The sequence below is a fragment of the Salminus brasiliensis genome, chromosome 3 (assembly GCF_030463535.1).
Source record: "Salminus brasiliensis chromosome 3, fSalBra1.hap2, whole genome shotgun sequence".
Lineage (NCBI taxonomy): Eukaryota > Metazoa > Chordata > Actinopteri > Characiformes > Bryconidae > Salminus > Salminus brasiliensis.
In genome coordinates, this window is record NC_132880.1 from 12,406,443 (window position 1) to 12,430,571 (window position 24,129).

Below are 24,129 nucleotides of genomic sequence, written 5' to 3' on the forward strand. Positions count from 1 at the left end.
TCTCACACATTTTTGTACACTACCCATTTACCTTTCTCCTGTATTTATGGTAGCATGCTCTATTGATGTAATTAATGATATTATTACTTTACTAATTAAAAAAGGGAGACGTATTGGTTCTGTATTTCAGATACAATTGATTAACTACTCAGACTTTCACAAGGATGCAACTGAAATCTTTAAATACTCTAACCTTTAAAAACAAAATACAAGATGTTCTCATCCAGTAATAGATTCTTAACTAGTTTAACTATGTTGCACATGTTACTGGTGAGTTCTAATCAAATAAATCAAATAAATATGGGGACACCTGCCACATGCACACATACAAAGCTGTCCATTTTGTCTGCTATAATTTGACAGTGTTTCTTATTGATGTAAGCACACTACATCTTACATCTCCCTTTGTGATAAATCATGACAAAGGGAAGGTAGGGAACATGGAAGGAACTAGCACTGTGTTGAATGTGTTCTGATCTTTTCTTGATTTGTCAGAGGCCAGACGGCCCCCTTCCCTCTACCTTCACAACCACAGTGAGTATATATGTGTACACACACACTCTACAGCATTCCATTCATATATATACATATATATATATATATATATATATATATATATATATATATATATATATATATATATATATAGTGGGGAAAAAAGTATTTAGTCAGTTACCAATTGTGCAAGTTCTCCCCCTTAAAAAAAATGAGAGAGGCCTGTAATTGACGTCATAGACGTCGTAGACCTCAACTATGAGAGACAAAATGAGAAAAAAATTCTGAAAAACACATTGTCTGATTTTTAAAGAATTTATTTGCAAATAATGGTGGAAAATAAGTATTTGATCACCTACAAACAAGCAAGATTTCTGGCTGTCACAGACCTGTAACTTCTTCTTTAAGAGGCTTCTCTGTCCTCCACTCGTTACCTGTATTAATGGCACCTGTTTGAACTCGTTAACAGTATAAAAGACACCTGCCCACAAACAGTCACACTCCAAGCTCCACTATGGTGAAGACCAAAGAGCTGTTGAAGGACACCAGAAACAAAATTGTAGACCTGCACCAGGCTGGGAAGACTGAATCTGCAATAGGCAAGCAGCTTTGTGTGAAGAAATCTGCTGTGGGAGCAATAATCAGAAAATGGGAGACCTACAAGACCACTGCTAATCTCCCTCGATCAGGGGCTCCACGCAAGATCTCAGCCCGTGGGGTCAAAATGATCACAAGAACGGTGAGCAAAAATCGACGGGGGACCTAGTAAATGACCTGCAGAAAGCTGGGACCAACGTTACAAAGGCTACCGTCAGTAACACACTACGCCGCCAGGGACTCAGATCTTGCAGTGCCAGACGTGTTCCCCTGCTTAAGCCAGTACATATCCGGGTGTGTCTGAAGTTTGCTAGAGAGCATTTGGATGTTCCGGAAGAGTATGGGGAGAATGTCTTATGGTCAGATGAAACCAAAGTAAAACTGTTTGGTACAAACACAACTCGTTGAGAGTGAATGCTTGCAAAGAACACCATACCAACTGTGAAGCATGGGGGTGGCAACATCATGCTTTGGGGCTGTTTCTCTGCAAAGGGACTAGGACGACTGGTCCGTGTACATGAAAGAATGAATGGGGCCATATTGTGAGATTTTGAGTGCAAACCTCCTTCCATCAGCAAGAGCATTGAAGATGAAACATAGCTGGGTCTTTCAGCATGACAATGATCCCAAGCACACTGCCAGGGCATCAAAGGAGTGGCTTCATAAGAAGCATTTCAAGGTCCTGGAGTGGCCTAGCCAGTCTCCAGATCTCAACCCCATAGAAAACCTTTGGAGGAAGTTGAAAGTCTGTGTTGCCCGCCGACAGCCCCAAAACATCACTGCTCTAGAGGAGATCTGCATGGAGCAATGGGCCAACATACCAGCAACGGTGTGTGCCAACCTTGTGAAGACTTACAGAAAATGTTTGACCTCTGTCATTGCCAACAAAGTATTGAGATGAACTTTTGTTATTGACCAAATACTTGTTTTCCACCATTATTTGCAAATAAATTCTTTAAAAATCAGACAATGTGATTTTTCTGAATTTTTTTTTTTTTTTTTTCCTCTCATTTTGTCTCTCATAGTTGAAGTCTACCTATGATGTCAATTACAGGCCTCTCTCAGGCCTATCTTTTTAAGTGGGAGAACTTGCACAATTGGTGACTGACTAAATACTTTTTTCCCCACTGTATATACATCCTCCTACACATGGCTGTACACTTTCTTTTTTCTTTTTGTTTTGTTGAGGGAACCTGAAGTATCTTTATTGTTTATAATGATTAATTATATAATAAATAATCAATAAATAAATAAGAAGTAGCTGTTACTTAGTAATTGTAATGATGCAAGAAAATTTAAAAAATTCAAATCAACAGAATTTAAAAATATAAATGATCAAATTACCAATAATGAAACGTATAATTGCAATATTGTGCTATTATACACTGCTAAAAAAAATAAAGGGAACACTCGAATAACACATCCTAGATCTGAATGAATGAAATATTCTCATTGTATACTTTGTTCTGTACAAAGTTGAATGTGCTGACAACCAAATCACACAAAAATCATCAATGAAAATCAAATTTATTAACCAATGGAGGCCTGGATTTGGAGTCACACAAAATTAAAAAGTGGAAAAACACACTACAGGCTGATCCAACTTTGATGTAATGTCCTTAAAACAAGTCAAAATGAGGCTCAGTATTGTGTGTGTGGCCTCCACGTGCCTGTATGACCTCCCTACAACGCCTGGGCATGCTCCTGATGAGGTGGCGGATGGTCTCCTGAGGGATCTCCTCCCAGACCTGGACTAAAGCATCCACCAACTCCTGGACTGTCTTCGGTGCAACGTGACGTTGGTGGATGGAGAGAGACATGATGTCCCAGATGTGCTTGATCGCACTCAATGTCTGGGGAACGGGCCGGCCAGTCCGTAGCTTCATGAGGTCCTGCATTAGGAGGAACCCAGGGCCAACCACACCTGCATATGGTCTCACAAGGGGTCTGAGGATCTCATCTCGATACCTAATGGCAGTCAGTCTACCTCTGGCGAGCACATGGAGGGCTGTGCGGCACTCCAAAGAAATGCCACCCCACACCATTACTGACCCACTGCCAAACCGGTCATGCTGAAGTATGTTGCAGGCAGCAGATCGCTCTCCACAACGTCTCCAGACTCTGTCACGTCTGTCACATGTGCTCAGTGTGAGCCTGCTTTCATCTGTGAAGAGCACAGGGCGCCAGTGGCGAATTTGCCAATCCTGGTGTTCTCTGACAAATGTCAAGTGTCCTGCATGATGTTGGGCTGTGAGCACAACCCCCGTCTGTGGACGTCGGGCCCTCATATCATCCTTAAAGAGTCGGTTTCTAACTGTTTGTGCAGACACCTGCACATTTGTGGCCTGCTGGAAGTTATTTTGCAGGGCTCTGGCAGTGCTCCTCCTGTTCCTCCTTGCACAAAGGCGGAGGTAGTGGTCCTGCTGCTGGGTTGTTGCCCTCCTACGGCCTCCTCCACGTCTCCTGGTAGCACCTCCAGCCTCAGGACACTACACTGACAGACACTGCAAACCTTCTTGCCACAGCTCCATTCCATTTGCACAACAGCATGTGAAATTGATTGTCAGTCAGTGTTGCTTCCTAAGTGGACAGTTTGATTTCACAGAAGTTGTATTTACTTGGAGTTATATTGTGTTTAAGTGTTCCCTTTATTTTTTTTTAGCAGTGTATTATATCAGTGTGTTAAAATGATGATAATACTGTGAATAACAATTATTTCTATTAAATAGTTATTTTGACAGACCTATTTTTAAATATATTATTTGGGGAAAAATTCAGGTACATCACAGTAGTAGTATTCTCCTGTCTGAGAAACACTAAGGCATATTTATTTTTTTTCAGTCTTGGTAACTTTGACACTACACAGTTTGGTCAGTAGGGGGAGTAGTGTACTCACTGCTGGACGTCAAACTTCGCCAACCAGCACAGCCATTGGCTTTCAATGCTGATCATTTGCGTTTTTTAGGCTGCTTACTTAAATATATGCATAAATTAGGGTGTGCTTCATCTAAAATCTAAATGAGGTGGATTTATGAAACTGATTTGGCATTTATGGTCAGACCTCACTTGTTTTCGCATTGTTCAAAAGTATGAATATAAATTAGATGCAAAGTAATCTATACCTCATATAAGGCAGTAAAATGTGTTCTTTCGTATGCAATTTTGATGAATGGTCATTAGATCTTTACATGCTCTCCATTACTTAGTCACTAGAAGTCTTAGTTACTTTTTACTTTCTGTTACTTAACTGTGCTGTTTAAAGTGACAGTTCTTCCCACTAATTATACTATAATGTTTAAGGCATGGCTAATTTCTGTTATTTTAATTGCTATTTGCTTGTTTTTGTGTTTCTTCAGGTAAAGTGGAAAATATACATGCATCCTTAATTTGACATATTTATTCCAAATGTGTTTACTGTGACCTTATGCAACTTTAATAAATAAGGACAAATGAGAGAAAATTGACCCAGCTGATAATGGGGAGGTGACGGAATGGCAATTAATGGATGATTAATGGGCCTAACACAAGTACTGAAAAGTTATGATGTTACATGAATAAACATAATTAGTTTATTAGCAACATAGTATGTAGCACATAGTTCACAGATACTGGGTAAATAAGCTAATAAACTAATGGCAGAGCTATCATTAACAACATACTGTTAAATACTTAATCAAATACTAAGTAACTGCTTAATGACAAGTTAACTAATGCATGGACAATGGGGGGGAATGTGTTTTATATATATATATATATATATATATATATATATATATATATATATATATATATATATATATATAGGTATATAGAGATATATAGGTATATAGAGATATATATATAGATATACACACACACACACACACACACACACAGTGGGGGGGGTAGTATTTAGTCAGTCACCAATTGACCAAAAGTTCTCCCACTTAGAAAAATGAGAGAGGCCTGTAATTGACATCATAGGTAGACTTCAACCATGAGAGACAAAATGAGAAAACAAATTCTGAAAATCACACTTTCAGATTTTTAAAGAATTTGTTTGCAAATAATGGTGGAAAATAAGTATTTGGTCACCTACAAACAAGCAAGTTTTATGGCTGTCACAGACCTGTAACAACTTCTTTAAGAGGCTTCTCTGTCCTCCACTCATTATCTGTATTAATGGCACCTGTTTGAACTCATTAACAGTATAAAAGACACCTGCCCACAACCTCAAACAGTCACACTCCAAACTCCACTATGGTAAAGACCTGTCGAAGGACACCAGAAACAAAATTGTAGACCTGCACCAGGCTGATAAGACTGAATCTGCAATAGGCAAGCAGCTTGGTGTGAAGAAATCTACTGTGGGAGCAATAATCAGAAAATGGGAGACCTACAAGACCACTGCTATTCTCCATCGATCAGGGGCTCCACGCAAGATCTCAACCCGTGGGGTCAAAATGATCACAAGAACGGTGAGCAAAAATCCCAGAACCACACGGGGACCTAGTAAATGACCTGCAGAAAGCTGGGACCAACGTTACAAAGGCTACCGTCAGTAACACACTACGCCGCCAGGGACTCAGATCTTGCAGTGCCAGACGCGTTCCCCTGCTTAAGCCAGTACGTATCCGGGCGCGTCTGAAGTTTGCTAGAGAGCATTTGGATGTTCCGGAAGAGTATGGGGAGAATGTCTTATGGTCAGATGAAACCAAAGTAGAATTGTAGTAAATGCTGAGTTGCATCCAAAGAACACCATACCAACTGTGAAGCATGGGAGTGGCAACATCATGCTTTGGGGCTGTTTCTCTGCAAAGGGACTAGGACGACTGGTCCGTGTTCATGAAAGAATGAATGTATTGTGAGATTTTGAGTGCAAACCTCCTTCCATCAGCGATGGCATTGAAGATGAAACGTGGCTGGGTCTTTCAGCATGACAATGATCCCAAGCACACTGCCAGGGCAACAAAGGAGTGGCTTCATAAGAAGCATTTCAAGGTCCTGGAGTGGCCTAGCCAGTTTTCAGATCTCAACCCCATAGAAAACCTTTGGAGGGAGTTGAAAGTCTGTGTTGCCCGCTGACAGCCCCAAAACATCACTGCTCTAGAGGAGATCTGCATGGAGGAATGGGCCAACATACCAGCAACGGTGTGTGCCAACCTTATAAAGACTTACAGAAAACGTTTGACCTCTGTCATTGCCAACAAAGGATATATAACAAAGTATTGAGATGAACTTTTGTTATTGCCCAAATACTTATTTTCCAGTGTGATTTTCTTTTTTTTTTTTTTCTTCTCATGTTGTCTCTCATAGTTGAGGTCTAGCTATGATGTCAATTACAGACCTCTCTCATCTTTTTAAGTGGGAGAACTTGCACAATTGGTGACTGACTAAATACTTTTTTTCCCCCACTATATATATATATATATATATATATATATATATATATGTATATATATATATGTATTATATTTTGAATTTATGATATAGTAATGATTGTGTGACCCGCAATGTAAAGTGTCACCATTTTTTATTATACCTTGCTTTCTAAATGCTGATCAGCATGTCCTTGGCAGCATGCTTATTTTAATCCTTTCAGATCAATATTATATTCTAGAACCACAATAAATATGATCATATTTTATTGCTTTTAGTTCTTAATGCAACCATACTTTTTATTTCACTTATTCATGTTTTAAATTACTGTGGTAGTTTCTATTGTGTTGCTAAGTGGTTGCCACAATACAAAACAATCTTTTTCGTCTGTCGGATTTTCGCTGCATATCTCCTCCTCCTGCATCAATATGTTCCAGCTCTTAATTGTTTGGTCTGATTGTGTGGTCTATAATGACACACATTGTGTGGTGTGTGTGTGTGTGTGTGTGTGTATATATATATATATATATATATATATATATATATATATATATATATATCCAGAGCGGAGGTTGTCACCCAGGATTTTGCGATACATGGCCCCATTCATCTTCCCGTCGATGCGGTGAAGTTGGCGTGTGCCCTTAAAAGAAAAAACACCACCAAAACATAATACTTCCACCACCATGCTTGACGGTGGAGATGGTGTTCTTAGGTTCATATTCTGTATTTTTCTTCCTCCAAACACGTCGAGTTGAGGCCAAAGAGCTCAATTTTGGTCTCATCTGACCACAGCACCTCCTCCCAGTCTTTCTTGGAGTCATTAATATGTTCATTGGCGAACTTGAGGCGGGCCTGGACATGAGCCTTCTTGAGCAGAGGAACCTTGCGTGCACTGCAGGATTTTAAACCATTACGTCTCAGTGTATTATCAATGGGTTTTTTTGGAGACTGTGGTCCTAGCTGCCTTGAGATCATTAACCAGCTCCTCCCGTGTAGTTCTTGGCTGATTTTTAACCTTTCTCATGATCAGTGAGACTCCATGAGGTGATATCTTGTATGGAGCTCCAGGCCTGGGTCAATTGACAGTAATGCTGTACTTCTTCCACTTCCGAATAATTGCATGGCTTTGAAACCCATTCCAGCCTTGTGTAGACCCAGTTTTGTCCCTGTCATCTTTAGACAGCTCTTTAGTCTTGCCCATGGTGGAGATGTTGGAGTGTCACTGAGTCTCTTGGTAGGTGGCCTTTTACACAGGTGACAATTTGGGAGAGGTGTCTCTCATGCAGGTAACGACTTCACTGAGATTAGGGTGTGTTGGTGGTCTGTGGGAGCCAACATTAGTCATGGTTTTAGGGGATCAAATACTTAGTACCCTCAATGAAATGCAAATATTTTTTAAATTTAAATATTATTTCATTTTCTAGATTTTCTTTTTGATATTCCTCTCTCACTGTTAAAATGAAGCTACCATAAAAACCATAGACTGTTTGATTATTTGTCAGAGTACAAACTTTCAAAATCAGTGGGGGATGAAATACTTATTTCCTTCACTGTGTGTGTGTGTGTGTGTATAGCGTTGTAATGGGGTGGTTACATTTGTACATTTAGGGCGTTTAGCTGACGCTCTTATCCAGAGCGACTTACAAGGTTACTCGTATTACAAAGATGGGCCAACCTAGTGTTAGGAGTCTTGCCCACTCTTATTGATGTAGTGCAGACCGGGAATCGAACCCCAGTCTCCTACATGGTGTGGTAGCTCACTGGCAGGTAGTGGTGTTATCTGTTGTGCCACACCAACCACTTAGCAACCACACAGGGTGTGGTTGCTAAGGTGTTTGGCGGTTGCCATGCTTAATGTGATTTTGATGATAAATAATAAATAAATAATACAAAGTAGCTGTTACTTAGTAATAATAATAATAATAATAATAATAATAATAATAAGTAATTGAAATGCAAGTTAAAAAAACTGAATTTAAAAAAATAGATTAACAAATTACTAATAATGAAAAGTATAAAAATGTACAAGAAGGAAACCCCTGCAATCAAAAAACAAACATCAGGATAAGATAAGACAGAGACCAGGACCTCTGAAATGGTGTGCTTTGGATTTAACTGAGCTTTAGGGGATGTTTAGTGACTTATTTTTGTATCCTTCCCCTGATTTATACTCTTCAATAACAATTGGGCACCTGATTGGCAGCAACTATGGGCACCAGAAGCTCAAAACAAGTGTCAATAGCAACAGCAGAATAAGTTGTTTGGTAATGGTAAAGAAGATTTGGCAAATCATTTTTCATGGGTGCAACCCACATACTCAGCTCTACTGCTCATCCCACAAACGATGTTCCTTACAAAAGGGTTATTAAAAGGCTTTTTTAACGGTATAAGATTGATTGCCAAGAAGAATTGTTACAACAACAACAAAAAAAATCTATCAGAAACAAATTTCCATACGTTTTGTCGTAGTGTATATACACTCATGCCCAAAAGTGTCGGCACCCCTGAACCTGGGAGAAGTATTTCTCCCAGACAGTTATTGCAGTTACACATGTTTTGTTTTACACATGTTAATTTTTATTTGTGTGTATTGGACCAACACAATAACAGAGGGGAAAACAGCCAAAATTGATATAATTTTATGCAAATATGGGCCGGAAACAAATTGTCACTCTTATTTATATATTTGGTTGCACACCCTTTGGAAACAAATAACTGAAATCTCTCCACAGGTGTTCAATGAGACTCCTTGCTGGCCTCTTCAGAACTCTTCTGCGCTTTGTTTTCATCCATTTCTGGGTGCTTTTTGAAGCATGTTTTGGGCCATTGTCCTGCTGGAAGACCCATTATCTAGGGTGCAAACCCAGCTTTCTGACACTGGTTTACTATCTTTTGTAATCTTCAGATGTCATGATGCCTTGCACACAATCAAGGCACCCAGTGCCAGAGGCAGCAAAACATCTTGTAACCTCTACCATATTGGACTGTAGTGACTGTTCTTTTTTTGGTAGGCCTCATTCTGTTTTCGGTCAACAGTAGAATGATGTGCTTTACCAAAAAACTCCATCTTGGTCTCATCTGTCCACAAGATGTTTTCCCGTTCATGTACATTTTGGCAAACAGCAGTCTTTTGGGTTCTCATTTAGGTTCTCCTGGGTCTCCTGCCATAGCGTTTTATGTCATTCAAATGATGACTGATAGTTTGCGCTGACATTGATGCACCCTGAGCCTTCGGGACAGCTTGGATTTCTTTGAAACTTGTTTGGGGCTGCTTATCTACCATCTGGATTAAATTGTGTTTCACTCTTTCATCAGTGTTTCTATTCTGTCCACATCCAGGGAGGTTAGCTACAGTGTATTTATGTTGTGCACCGTGGACAAAGGAACATAAAGATCTCTGGAGATTGTTGATACTTTTGACAACAAGATTGTTGAAACAATTTTGTTTCTCAAGTCCTCAGACAGTTTTCTTCTCCTCTTTCTGTTCTCCATGCTTTGTGTGGCATACACAGACACACAATGCAAAGATTGAGTCAACCTCTTTCCTTTATCTGGTTTCAGGTGTGATTTTTATATTGCCCACACCTGTTACTTGCCACAGGTGAGTTTAAACGAGCATCACAATTATTTTGTCCTGCCCATTTTTGGGGTTTTATATTAAACTGTCAAATTTGCCCTTTTTTTGTGTTCCAATACACACAATGGAAATAAACAATGTAATAACAAAACATGTGTATTTGCAATAATTTTCTGGGAGAAATACATTTTCTGTATTTTTTTTTTGTATCAGTATGGTTTATAGCTCTCATAAATCAGACATTTAAATATTTAATTTGAGTAAATTGTTTAAACGTATTTATCGTATAAATACGATATATCTTGGTCTCGCTCAGCAAATGCAAGTACATTGGGAAGACTGCAGACTTGGCGGTTGTTCAGAAACTAAAATGATTGAATATCAAGTCATAAGTCAATGCAGCCAAAAGTTTACCAGGAGACTTTAGAGCTTTCTGTGCTTGCATCTGTTGACAACGTTTAAGGAGATGCAGATGTCCTTTTCCAGCAGGACTTGTCAATGGGACCAAAACTGGTTTGATGACCATAATTGAGAATGTCCCCACTGTGGGACTAATAAAGGATTATCTTATCTTATAATATTACTGGGATTGATTGGTCAGCTACAGTTGATTAGTCATTGATCATGCTCAAACAGCCCGTCGTTCTGTCTGGAGGTTCTTAAACTTACCCATCACAATTTGATTTATTTATTTTATTATTAAGTTAATATATTTTTTCTAAACACACTTTTTGTACACTGTTAAAAGATCAGATCAGGTATGACACTGCAGAGCAGTTTATAAATACATGTGTGTGTTTGTGTGTGTGTGTGTATATAAACACACAAACATGTTTGATCTAGTTATAACATTTTACTTTTATTGCTTCTTTTTCTTTGTTTTGTGTACTTTTTATTTTCTTTCCAGATAAGAAAGAGGATGGTAGTGTACCTCCAGCAGTTCCTGCACCCTCAAAGCGAGGCAGAAAAAAGAAGTCTGTGGTGCCCAGAGCAGGTCCTGTGACTACACACAACCTGCCCGCAGGAAGTGATGCATTAATTCTTGCCCACCTGGCTGCTGGAGGGCAGGCAAGAGTTTTTAAATCTCTATGGAGACTATAGGCTAAGGTTTTTTTTGTTTGTTTGTTTGTTTTTATGAAAATTGTTATTTCTCACTTTGTGCTCATTGAAACAGACAGAACAATTGGGTCTGCTGTGGAGATTCTTAATTTGTAATGAGTATCACATTTAAATAAAACTGCACAGTTTACATATTGTAACTTTTGTTTATAAATATGCTTTCAAATCTTTTAAAGCATAGTTCTTTAAAGAAACAATTTTAAGTGAGATGTGTGAGGATTAATCGTTTTTTATAGTTTGAAGAACCTCTACAAGGTGAACATGCCTGTGTACCACTTAAGGTATACAAATTATATATCCAAGCCAAAAACTCAAACATTTTAAGACCTTGTATTCAGCATTTATTAGAAATGTATAATGCAGTTAACTGATTGCTGATGAGTGCCCCTTTTAATTTTAGCAGAATGTATGAAAATGATTTTGTATAGAAAATGTCTAACATCTATGTGATGTTATCTTTTGTCTTTTATTATTATTATTTTAGCACCACACTGCTGACCCCTATGATCTATCTAATGATGAGGATGATCATACAGGCAAGGATGGAAGCAAATCATACAGGTACTTAAATGCTGTATTTAAAGGACCCATATGCATATCTTTTTATATTAGTTTTTTCCCCCTTGAGCTCCACTTATTGCATTTGTGTACTTTCATGTTACCAAAATAGAATGAAATGGACTTGCTGGAATGAATGTGCTTTGCTCTGATTGGCTATCCTGAATTATATTATTCCAAGAGCATTCTGAGCAGAAACACTCCTGAAAACTACAGTATAGCTTGGAAAAGTGTGGTAGGCTAAATAGGTGGCGATACATTTAGTGAATTTAAACAGGAATTGTTTTATAGCATAGCTTCCATATTTGGACTGCATGGACAGGGGAGTGTGTGCTGAAAACTTAACACCTTAACAGTGTTTCCAAATTTCTTCTTTTATTAAAAAAAAAAAAAAAAGTATTACCAGATAGTGCTGCTATCCTGTTGGCACGGAGTGCAGCTAGTTAGCTGAAGAGATGGTAAAGTCTGTTGACAAGGGTTAGCTTTTAGCCTAGTATAAATCCATGCTTGCTTTCTTCGCTTTGTCTTCCTCACGCCATGTTTTTGGCTTTTTTAGCATGCCAATTGTGGCAAAGAAAACTGTTTTAGAAAACTAACGATATTTGTAATATTTACCATGTCTCCAGCTTTGATTATAGCTGTTTGCTCCTGGGATGGGTTTTCCAGCCCTGTTTTGGTTCTACAGTATTTGCCTTTAATGGTGAGATGTGTTTAAGTAGTCGTGTCCGGTATAGACAACAAAATAAATATCAATATATTATATCAATATCATTTTGATTTTGGTAAAAATCAAGATACAATGATTTGAGATTATTCAAAAAATTCAAAATGAGAATTAAGGTACAAAAATATTATAAGATGCTTCATCATTTAAAGATAGTTCTTTGCATAAATTAACCAGTATTTTATTTGTTATTTCAGTCCAGTTTTTGCTTTTGAATAACAAAATCTAGTGACAAGTTCGATAGTTTTCTACCTCTTTCAAGGCATTAGTTTTTTTTTTTTTATTGTTATTTTAGTTATTGTATTTTGTATTTTTTTAGTAGACAGCTGCTTAGAGGAGCCCATGGCTGCTGATTGTTTTGAGAAGGTTTAAGTCTGAGTAATTATAAAACTTTGGCATTTGCACAATCTGCCTTTCCTAACAATGATTGTGAACAAGACCAAACTAATTTAATATCATGACCTTTAAGAAGAGCTCAGATTGTTTGGGGTGCCCTAACATTTGCATGTTACTCTTTTTTATCTTTTGTCTAAAATTTAAACTCAAAACCAAAATAATACCCAAATCTGCTTAGAATGCTTACAATTTTGAACTGATCTCTGAATTTTGTTGCTGACAGTCAGTTACATTGATCAGAAAAGGAGCGTTTGCACAAAAAGTGTTCAAATTTGCTGAACAATGGCATCTACAAAAAACTTAGGACTCACAAGTTACTTCACACTGGCACTAGTATGACTCATGAGGTTCAGTTATTGTTATATAAGATTGTATAACAGCAAAGTAACATGAAGCTTTTTGTGTGTTTCTAGTTGATTTGGCGTTGTGTGTTACATGTTTAGGTAAAATTCATGACAAGTAACGTTGCTAACAGGAAAATATGAGTATTTTTGTAATATTATAGGTGTCATACGCTTCACAGTTCTCAGAAATGCTAGCTAATGCTAATAGCAGGTCTGTCTTCAGTTTGATATAGACATTTTTATGGCTTTTATTCTGAAATGAAATCCATCTGTTGTTTTAGATGGTTTTATACATTTGCGTTTGTTGTTTTGCATTCAATTTAGTTCTGCGACCATGCTTGTAAGCGCTTTATTTTTATTTAGATAGTTCTTAAATGTGTTCCTTTTCCACCTGGCATGTCACTCCAGATGCCGGATGTGTGCCGTGACTTTCTTCAGCAAGTCGGATATGCAGATCCATGCCAAGTCACACACAGAAGCCAAGCCGCACAAGTGCCCGCACTGCTCCAAATCGTTTGCCAACTCCAGCTACCTTGCCCAGCATATCCGCATTCACAGCGGGGCCAAGCCCTACACCTGCTCTTACTGCCAGAAATCCTTCAGACAGCTCAGTCACTTACAGCAGCACACACGGTACTGAATTCTTGTTTTTATGTGTGTGCAAGTGTGTCTGATATAAATCTCTAAATACAAACACACACACACAGCCCAAAAACTTTTCTGTCCATAAAGCCGCACTATGTAGCATTTTTACCTTAAAATAACTGCTTCAAAATCTTTTTGGTGCTTCTGACCTAACCTGAAATAGGGAGAATAGTGCCTCTGTTGCCACTCCATGCTGGGCACGCTGGCAAGTGTACTATGTAACTTTGGTAAGCTGGGCAGGACAACTCTTGCTGCAACTGCATAATGCTACAGAACTTTACACAAATATGACTCAAATATTATTACCCTGTCAGTCCACATGCTTCTTTCACTTTCAGCGACACTTCCGACTGCTTTAAGTAATCTGTTAACTGATCTCATTCCCATGCCTCTCATACCTTGTTTTTGTCCTCTGATTGCTGCTTAGCAATGTTGCTATTAAGCCTTACGTTTAAATACATTTAAATATGATGTAGTATGTAGACATTGTTTAGGTTTCTAAACATTCTGTCCCCCTGCCCATATGGTACAGATGTAGAAACTAAACTGATTTAAAAAAAAAAACATTTTCTATTTCTTTTGAATTAGCCAAAACCATTGTATGCAGTTTATTTAGTGCCCATTCATACTGAAAGTATGAGGATTGTTTCAGCCCAGACTGCTTGAGAGAGGCTCTTTACCATTATATCATATGCAAGTAGTGATTGGAGAGGAATTCTTGATGAGATACTAGAGAAAAGAAGTTTCAAGCATGTTTTCTTTAAATGTTGCATGTATTTTTCTTTTCTCTGACTTTTTTGCACTCTGCTTCACTTAACAATATTGCAAGTTTATCTGCCATGTTATCTGAGCTCTGTTTGTGTTCTATCAAATGCTCTGTCAGTTTAATTCACTCTACCTCCTTATTCTTTCTATTGTTTGTATTTTGTTTTTTTTGTTTTGTCTCTGTTTTAATCCGAGTTATTTTCTGCAGCTTTCAATCAGTGTCCCATAATGGTTGCCTCTATAGCCTCTTGCATGGAATCACTATTTGATGCCTTTGAATGTATTCTACTACATCTTTAAACTGTTTTACATCTGTTAATCTTTTCTTTAACCTTTTGAACTTCCGTCTGTTGTTTCTAAGTGCAAGACATAATACTCATCACATACAGGCTCCAGAATAATCTTTGACTGAAACTAATAGACATTATAATTAGGGAAAGAAGTGTGGAACGAGAAAGACAGAAAAAGAGAGAGAGAAGGAATGAGACAGAACAGGATAATTGTGTCCTGTGTGTGTTTGTGTACTGCGTTTTGTAACTCAAACACAGAACAGAGCACACTGACAAACTGCAGCAAGCAAGTTTCGTGCTACACTTTTTGTGATCTCGTGATTTGATTACATAGCCTGAGTGATTTTTATAAATCTCTCTCTATGTTTTTCTTTCTTTCTCTCTCTCTCCCTGTATTCCTCCCCCAACCCTTTGTTAGAAACCACACAGAGAGCAAACCGCACAAGTGCCCCCACTGCTCCAAATCGTTTGCCAACTCCAGCTACCTGTCCCAGCACATCCGTATCCACAGCGGGGCCAAGCCGTACACCTGCTCCTACTGCCAGAAAACCTTCAGACAGCTCAGTCACTTACAGCAGCACCACAGGTAATGGCCAGGGAAAGATAGATCTAGCATCACAAAGTCTCAGTGATCCACTTTTTCCGTCTTTCTTCATATTTTCCCTTCGTTATTGTAGGTCTTGTGTCTGTTAAAGTTTTAAATTGTGTTTTTTGCGAAAAAACGAATTGCACTTTCTTAATGCATTTACGTCTTCATTTTGTAGGATCCACACTGGTGATAGGCCATACAAATGTGCTCATCCTGGCTGTGAGAAAGCCTTTACTCAGCTCTCCAACCTCCAGGTAACTTCCTCATTTCTTTTGCACTCCAGCCCTGGCAGGCCACAGTACTGCAGAGTTGAGCTTTGTACCTGATTCATCTAATCAACTAATTAGGTCTGATGAAAGCCAGAGAGAGGAAAAAACACAGTAATGTCTAATGCAGTTGCATTGTTTGGGCACCTGAGTTTGCACCACACTCCTTCTACCTTCCAGCTCTAATCTTACTGGTATATCATGTAGCGGCTGGAGACAACCTACATTCTTTCTCATCCAAATTATGCTCAAATTCAATCATTATTTCTCATCCAAATTTGCGCCGGTGCGCAAACTGCAGCTACAAACAAATCACCTGCGTGCTTTTAAAGTGTGGGAGTATTTCACACAGAACGGCGCACTGCTAACCGTTTGTTAATCGTCCAGTGTAGGTAGCTAAGGTTTTTTTTATACTGCGGGAGCTTTAAAACACATAGCTGGTTCTCAAATCGCTCTCTGCCAACATATAAAGTGTCCACAAACAGATTTCTTGTCTGTGAGGTGTGTAGGCTTTGTGTCTGTAAAACTCCAGTCAGAGTGTAGTCTTTCATTGTTATTAACCATTTATAGATCACTTGTGCTTAAGGTACCCTTTAATACATTAAGTCTTACTCATTTTGTCAGGAAAACATTTTGTTGAAACTTCACCTTTTTTCCTTTGAGGATATCCTTGAATGTACTAGTTTTAGTAAAAAAAAAAATACTGTAAAATTTGGAATTTTATTTTGGACTGTAAAACTTGCGCTGTGTTTAATCTTTTGGGATGGAGATTTTATGTTTGACTGTAAAGCTGTTAACACTAAAGTATTTTTATTTTTATATATATATATATATATATTTATATATTTTCCCCTTCTCTCTCCCCCCCCTCAGTCTCATCGCAGACAGCACAACAAGGACAAGCCGTACAAGTGCCATAACTGTAATCGTGGTTATACGGATGCTGCCAGCTTGGAGGTTCATCTATCTACACACACAGTCAAACATGCCAAACTCTACTCCTGCGGCCTCTGCAACCGAGCATATACCTCGGTAAGACCTTTTATCTTATATTTTACAGTAGAATCATATATTCACTTACACAATATGTAAAATACATAGATGGGTAGTTTGGAAGCTGTACATAGCATTTATGGGTGTTTTTGTTTATTTTATAATGCTGTAGTAATGCAGGTAACATCTCAAAACTATGCTATTGTTTTTGCAGTTATGTGCACACATTTTAATGAAAAATAGAGAAATAAATAAATATTACAGTGTATTAACTGTCCATAAAAATAAATGATCGTATAGGTTTACTGGTTACAGGTGTTTAAAAAAAAAAAAAAACCTGAAAATCTCACCTGCCGTGGGTCATGTCTCCAGTAGCTGGAGTTGAGTTTTACCTGCAGTGTGTGATCATTTGGTACGGCCTGATCGTGCCTGATCGTGATAAGGTGCTGTGCTAGTCGACTTGCTTTCAGCACATACACATTCTTGTAATATGATGATTTTGTTTTGAAAATCTTCTCACTGGCATCTTCTCACTCACAAGACACTGTGAGTTGTCTGAGTCTGAGGCACCTTTACTTTACCAGCGTTCTGAAACATCCTAATCTAATTTCTCTCTGTTGCAATTAGGCCTGTCACAATAATTATTGACTTATTGTACAATACAAGGATATGACCTCAATAACTTTTACTGGCCTCCGTGTAGACCTTTGGGTCTACTTGCATGTTTGCTATAAATGAACGTCACCAGAATTTTAGCAAGTTGTACGATTCTGTTGGAGGTGGGGTTCAAGTCTGTGAGCAGACAGTGACTTCTGTCGTGTAGGAAAAGAGTGTAGTGCGCACAGTGACCAGTGCCTCAATAATGATGTCTCAATACACACATAGTAGACAGGTAAAGACTTATAGATGTTTTTCCCCAAACACTGCAAAACTCTATTCAGAATGTTTGGAAGAGTAAGTCCAAATGAACTTTGTTTCAAAGCTGCCTTCTGTAGCTCAGGGGTGTGAACATTTTCTTAAAGCCAAATGGGCGTGGAGAGCCTAATAAGTGAACAAGCCGATTTGTTGACTTTGTCTTAAAACAGTACAACTATACAACTAACATAAAAGCTCATCTAAAACATAACCATCCCATCCAGTTTTCTGAGCTGACAAAAAAACGCAGCCAATCAGTCCCGGCAGTTGGCCATTACAGATGTTTTTACTCAAGTGTAAGTATAATTGTGACTGCACAAAAACACACTTACAGATAACTTGCTATGCTGCCGAACAGATGCTGCTGTTAAACATGGCACAGTAAAAGTAGTGTCCTCTGCATTTTACCCATCTGTGGTAGTGAGCGCTAAACGCTGCCCCACCACTGCCCCAATTTGAGCGCATTGGCCAGTTTTTACCTGAGAGAAACCCAACAGGTAAATGTTTGATGTAAATGAGCAAAATGATCCCTGTGCTCTTTTTTTATGGAATCTATCAGCCCTACAACCTCATGACAAAAGCCAGTGTCTAAAGTATGCATATTTGATTAATAATTGAGATTCTTTGACATCAGTGTTCAGTTCTCCAATGACAAGAACATCGCAGCACTATGCAAGAAAGAATGTGTGGGAATTCCTAAGAATATTCCTACAAGAATAAAAAGACTGAATACAAAGTGTTTGCAAACCATCATATCTGCCAAAGGAGATAATGTTGTACTGACTCATAGGATGTAGGTGTAGTAGGACGAACAAAACTTTTTCTATTTAAGTTAATTGTAACTATGTATATACTATATTGATTAACAGTGTGTTAAACAATCTCTCAAATGTAAATACTACCCTAGCTCCAAAACATTGAAAATTCCTTAGGAGGCTAGCAGAAATTAGTATTAGCTGTGACAAACACATTAAACTCATAGAGTAAAATTATAATCACATACTTGTCTGCCGCATGTCCATGGTTTATGCCTTTGTTTGGCTCTCAGTATAAGACAAACTTCAAAGATCAAATGTGTAAGGCCTCTTTAGACTGTTGTTACAGCTTTTGAGCATCAAAACCCAAGTAAATCATACTCTTACACTTACACCACTTACCTTTAAGTAATGTAAAAATGAAGTCACTTACTTAATCTTGAACCTATTCCTGTACTTAACCAGCCCAACATCACCTCTGCCTTTTCTCCTCCGCAGGAGACATATTTAATGAAACACATGCGGAAACACAACCCAGATCCCCTGACTGTAGCAGCCGCCGTAGCAGCACAGCAGGCTCAGCAGGGTCAAAATCCAGCTCAGACACCAGGTAGTGGAGGTGGTCGGGGTCGTGGCCGGGGCAGGGGTGCTGGAGCCGCGGCTGCTGCTGCAGCTGCTGCTGCGGCTGCTGGAGCAGGGCCCCAGGCACAGAACCAGACGAATCCCAACCCACCAACCAGCTACCCTGTCACAGACGGAGTTCCTTGCCCCTTCGATCTGCACCAGTACAAGACTGTATCAGCCGGAGAGATCCAGTACAAGCCAGTCAGTGTGGCTGACCTTTCGGCTCATAAAGACCTCTGTCTCACTGTTTCCACCTCTGCCATCCAAGTGGAGCATATGAACTCATAAAGAAGCAAGGAGAAATGGAAGAAGAGAAAGCCAAGGGTGGTGGAATATGTGTAAAATGAGAGAGAACTTGCACTGCCTTCAGATGAGAAACAACAAGAGAAGAAATGGGTTAAACTCCAATACAAACAGTATGGTGCATCAAGGGGAAAAAGGAGATGCAGAGATGAGAGGAGTAGTAGATGAGTTGTTCCATGTAAACCACCTGACAAGTTATGGCCCAGCATTTATGGCCCAGACCACAGAGCTACTTTGGAGCTACTGCAAATAAAGATACACAGTAAGAGCAAAGCAGTCACTGCAACATAGAGATTGGCATGTCTATCATTACAACCTTGTCAAGAATCATTTTTCACGAGCAGGTCAATTTTCACTGTATTTAGTTTGAAGTTTGAACAGAACCTCTAAGCAGAAATGCATTAGTAGTGCCACAAAAAGGTTATAAAGAACTGTAAGTACAGTAATTTTATTCAGTGTTTCACACATTGAAACTGCACGACTGATTATGTCTCTTTTAATAAAACGTGCAGTTGTTCAGTGTTCATTGAATACTACAATATTCACAATATTTGGATTAGAATAGCGTATGGTTAAATAACTTGCCACACACTGTCTATCCTTACTGGGATATTAGTTAGTGAAAATGTTTATTGGATGTAAAGAAAATTAAAACGTTTAAAATAACTTGGTAAAATGATCTTAAAAGGCACTCTCGTCCATAAAGTTTTAAGACTAGTATTTTAAGGTTTGAAGAACCCGAGACTGAATCGTTATTTATGTTCCAACATAATTGTTAATTGCCAGATTTAGCTGGTATGTTTAAGCAGGAGAATGACCAAACTGTGGAGGGATCTAGCCCTCCAGGACTGGCAGTCCCCTCCCCTGCTAAGTAATTCTGTATCTAACAGTCTTTCCATTTTCATAATTATTTTAACCGTGGGTGCTATAACTGAGACATTTATGGGTCTGCTGATGTTTCCAGTTAGAGTTGTCAAATATTTTAACATTTGTAATTGTAGATCCATTTTGGGTTGAAATATTTCAATAATAAGGAAAACTAGGTCAAGTACTATTTTAAATTGTAGATTATTACATTTGAATTTTTGGATCATTATTGCTGTTTTAGTTTTTTTTCTTCATACAGTAAACATTTTCACTAAACAGAAAAGTCCAAACTTGCAGTTGACATCTGAAAGCGTGCTTTATCTTTTAATGTGGTGGCACCCAAGGTGTCCAAGAGGTATTATCCCTGTGATTTGCTATAAAACACACAAACTGTCTGTTGTGATCTGTACAGCAGTGTCTCACTAAACGTCTCAGGCATTCATATCACCTTTTGGTTCACCTTGCCCCGTATGTGTATTTCTTTCGTTTTTTGTTGTTTTTTCCTTCCTAATTTTATTATGCCTGTTAGTAATTGCCAATAAAGGCATAGTGACCCTTGCTTCATTGTTTAGGCTCCTGTAAGTATGTAAAGTGCATTCTTAAAGTAGGTTAGTATCTGTGACCTGTATATTACCTGCCTCGGTATCAAATCTTATTGCAGGTCAGTAGAACTAATATACAGATATTGGACTTTGTCAGGTTTGAAAATGGTACAGGTATTACACTGATATAATGATGATTTAGCCTTAATTAGATAAAAAAACGCACAATATGAGCAACCTGAACTATGTGCATAATCTCTACAGAGATTCTAAAGCAGTGTCCTTATCAAGACCACTTAGTGAAGTGATGCACTTAGCTGTTTATATGTCGTGAGAATGTTTTGCAAGTAAAAGCTGCCATGTTATGAATTGTATTCATTTTAAGTGTCCACAGTAGCGGACATCTGCTTTCATGAGTCATGTCTCCTTTCAATCTGTCCTGATACTGTTATGAGGGGGTTATGTGTGTTACTACTAGGCATGATTGGAGTGAAAGAACTTGTAGACTGCACTAAGATAGAGGAAGGCAAAATGTTGAGATACAGCACTTAAATGAAACTTATCTTTATCATCATTTACATTTTAGTAATGTATCATATTTATGTATTTTTCTATTGTCTGTGTGTGTAAATGTGTATATGGGAATGTAAGAAGAAAATGCTGAAAGAAAACCATGTCAGTGGGGAGGGAGGCAAAAGTGTTGATATGTGAAATGTCCAATTTTACTTTTTTCATTTTGTATTCCATTGTGTCTCCACAAAATATTTTTTTTGTTTTGTTTTGAGGGAGGAAGAGAGAGACAGCAAGAGAAGTGGCAGGTGACCTAGTGATTCACATTTCGTTACCAGGTACTATTAAGTAGTGTGTGTGTGTGTGTGTGTGTGTGTGTGTGTGTTTTTTGTTTTGTTTTGTTTAGTTTTTTTTACTTTTATGAGTAACTTTAACTATTACTGAGTGTTGCTTTTAGTTATGGAATCCTATTATCCTTCATTCTTGATGGGACATTTCTGAACATACATATAGAGAAAACATGTTTTCTTTTATGAAAAGGGAATGGATTGTGTCTTTGCTCTTGCTGAAATGCAGTTAAAAAAATTATATCAGTAACATTAGAGAACCAAGAACTAAATGACATCTAGCCAATGACAGATTTTTATGCTGAGCCCAATTGCAGTGAGCAGACTGTTAATTGGCTGGTTATTTCATGTGTAATCCCTGTTGTATCCTATTATGTGTCTTTGGGAAAATAATACAGTTCTCAATATTATTATTGTCTACTACTACTTGTTAACTTCTTTATGATGACTATGCTGTATAAACCATGTTCATTCATCTAAATAACTGTTCCTCCTTATATAAACAATAAAAAGAAGAGAGACATTTTATTGCGTTGGTCCTTAAAGGCTAGTCACTTACTAGTTAGCCACTTGGAAGTGTGATTTACAGCATACATTATATATAAAAAAAATGTCTACAACCCTTCTAATGAATGCACCTTTACAGCAATGCTCCATTGTCTAGTAGAAAGCCTTGCCTGAATAGTTGGGACAGACACTTCCAGACACTTGGGACAGCAGGATACAGTTTGTTTTATTTATTTATTTACTTATTTATTTTTAATATGAATGAGCAGGTGTCCCTGTACTGTCATCTATATAGTGTAGATCTCCCTCTCCATGAGACCATAGTCAATTTAGTAACATCACTTACCATAAGAAAAGAAAACATATTAGCATGAAGCTATATACCCTTTACATACATAATGTTTTTAGTCTTTATTTTGGAGTACCCCTGCCCTGACCACATGGAGAATTACTGGACTGCTGCATACAATATATGTCTAAATGTTTGTGGACACCCCTTCTAATGAATGCATGTGCAAATGCACACATCGCTTGTCTTTTCTCTGGGGGTATTGCCAATACAAAAAGACACTCTGGAGCAGATAAACATGAACCTGTTGGCACCATGCCTAAAGCCAGGCATGGGCTAGAGGGGTATACAGCTTTCCAGCATTGATCTGTGGAGCACTAGAACAATCTCTGGAATGATGGTGCGCCATCAAATTTTGGTGTTAGGTGGTATTGTGATCCTCCAACATTCTGACCTCTCTAAACACTCTTGTTGCTGAATGCAATTAAATCATTACAACAATGCTGCAAAATCTAGTAGAAGTCCTAGCCTGGCCAGTAAAGAATGTTAGTCCAATAAAAACAGAATGAACAATTTTTTGTAATACCTTTTTGGAAGAAATGATTGATGATTTAATCATTATTACATTCATATAATGTAATAATGATAAAATAAATGTAACCATGTGAACAGGACCTTGCTACTTCAGTTTTGTCAATATGTAGTCTATGTACTGCTACACATGGAAGAACATAATGTCTTAAAATACAGTGTAATATAGAAACTATATACATAGACGTTAGTGCCTTGGATAATAGTCCCTTACTGCACTAACGCTACATGCTGGGAGTTATTTTCAGACTCAAAGAAATAAAACCTATTAGCTATATATTGCCAAAATATAATAGAGTTAAGGTTGATGTTAATCAGTCAAGACAACAAGTGTTTTTTTTTTTTGTTTGTTTATAATAAAAAGTTTGTTTATTTGTAATGTATTCTGTCATTATGCTCAAACATTAAATAAATATTTAGCACACTTTTATCATAGGCTAACAGTGATTAATCTATGCTGCATTTATATAATGGTGTTCCATGTGCACTTGCTTGATTATAGAGACTTAAATGTTGCACCTAAATGTTTTATATCACCAACCAAATTTAAATATTACACAAAGATAACATAATTAAACACAACATCCAGTTTTTAAATTAAAGTTTTTGTTATTAATGGGGGAAAGAATCCAAACCTACATGGCCCTGTGTGAAAAAAGTGAGTGCCCCCTAAATCTAATAAGTGGTTGGGCCACCCCTAGCAGCAACAACTGCAATCAAACGTTTGCGATAATTGGCAATAAGTCTTTTACAGCCAGTGGAGGACTTTTGGCCCACTTATCACTTATCGAATTCGTGTAAATCGGCCACATTGAATGGTTTTTAAGCATTAACCGCCTTCTTAAGGTCATGCCACAGCATCAACGGATTCAGGTCAGGACTCTGACTAGGCCACTCCAAAGTCTCCATTTTGTTTTTCTTAAACCATTTAGAGGTGGACTTGCTGGTGTGTTCTGGATCTTTGGATCGGTTGTGGGGCATTACTTTTCCACACAAGGCCATGTATTATTATTATTTTTGTTCCTTAATAAAAACCTTAATTTAAAAACTGCATTTTGTGTTTAACTTTGTTATCTTTGTGTAATATTTACATTTGTTTGATAATCTGAAACACTGAAGTGTGACAAACATGCAAAAAAATAAGATACCAGGAGGTGGCA

General features: G+C 38.0%; 1 protein-coding gene across 4 annotated transcripts in view; it reads left to right on the forward strand.

Annotated features, from left to right (window-relative positions):
* Positions 1-22,105, forward strand: part of znf384a (zinc finger protein 384 a) — a 27,303-nt gene extending 5,198 nt beyond the window's left edge. For 2 of the 4 annotated variants that reach the window (XM_072675511.1, XM_072675512.1), the window contains exons 5-12: positions 496-534; positions 10,938-11,098; positions 11,634-11,710; positions 13,580-13,804; positions 15,290-15,457; positions 15,636-15,714; positions 16,600-16,758; positions 18,888-22,105. In XM_072675511.1, coding sequence (XP_072531612.1) covers positions 496-534; positions 10,938-11,098; positions 11,634-11,710; positions 13,580-13,804; positions 15,290-15,457; positions 15,636-15,714; positions 16,600-16,758; positions 18,888-19,301 — 1,322 coding nt within the window. In that variant the 3' untranslated portion in view covers positions 19,302-22,105. The remainder of the gene's footprint in view (positions 1-495; positions 535-10,937; positions 11,099-11,633; positions 11,711-13,579; positions 13,805-15,289; positions 15,458-15,635; positions 15,715-16,599; positions 16,759-18,887) is intronic. The other 2 variants (XR_011979283.1, XM_072675513.1) reach the window with 2 other exon arrangements.
* Positions 22,106-24,129: the final 2,024 nt, after the last annotated feature.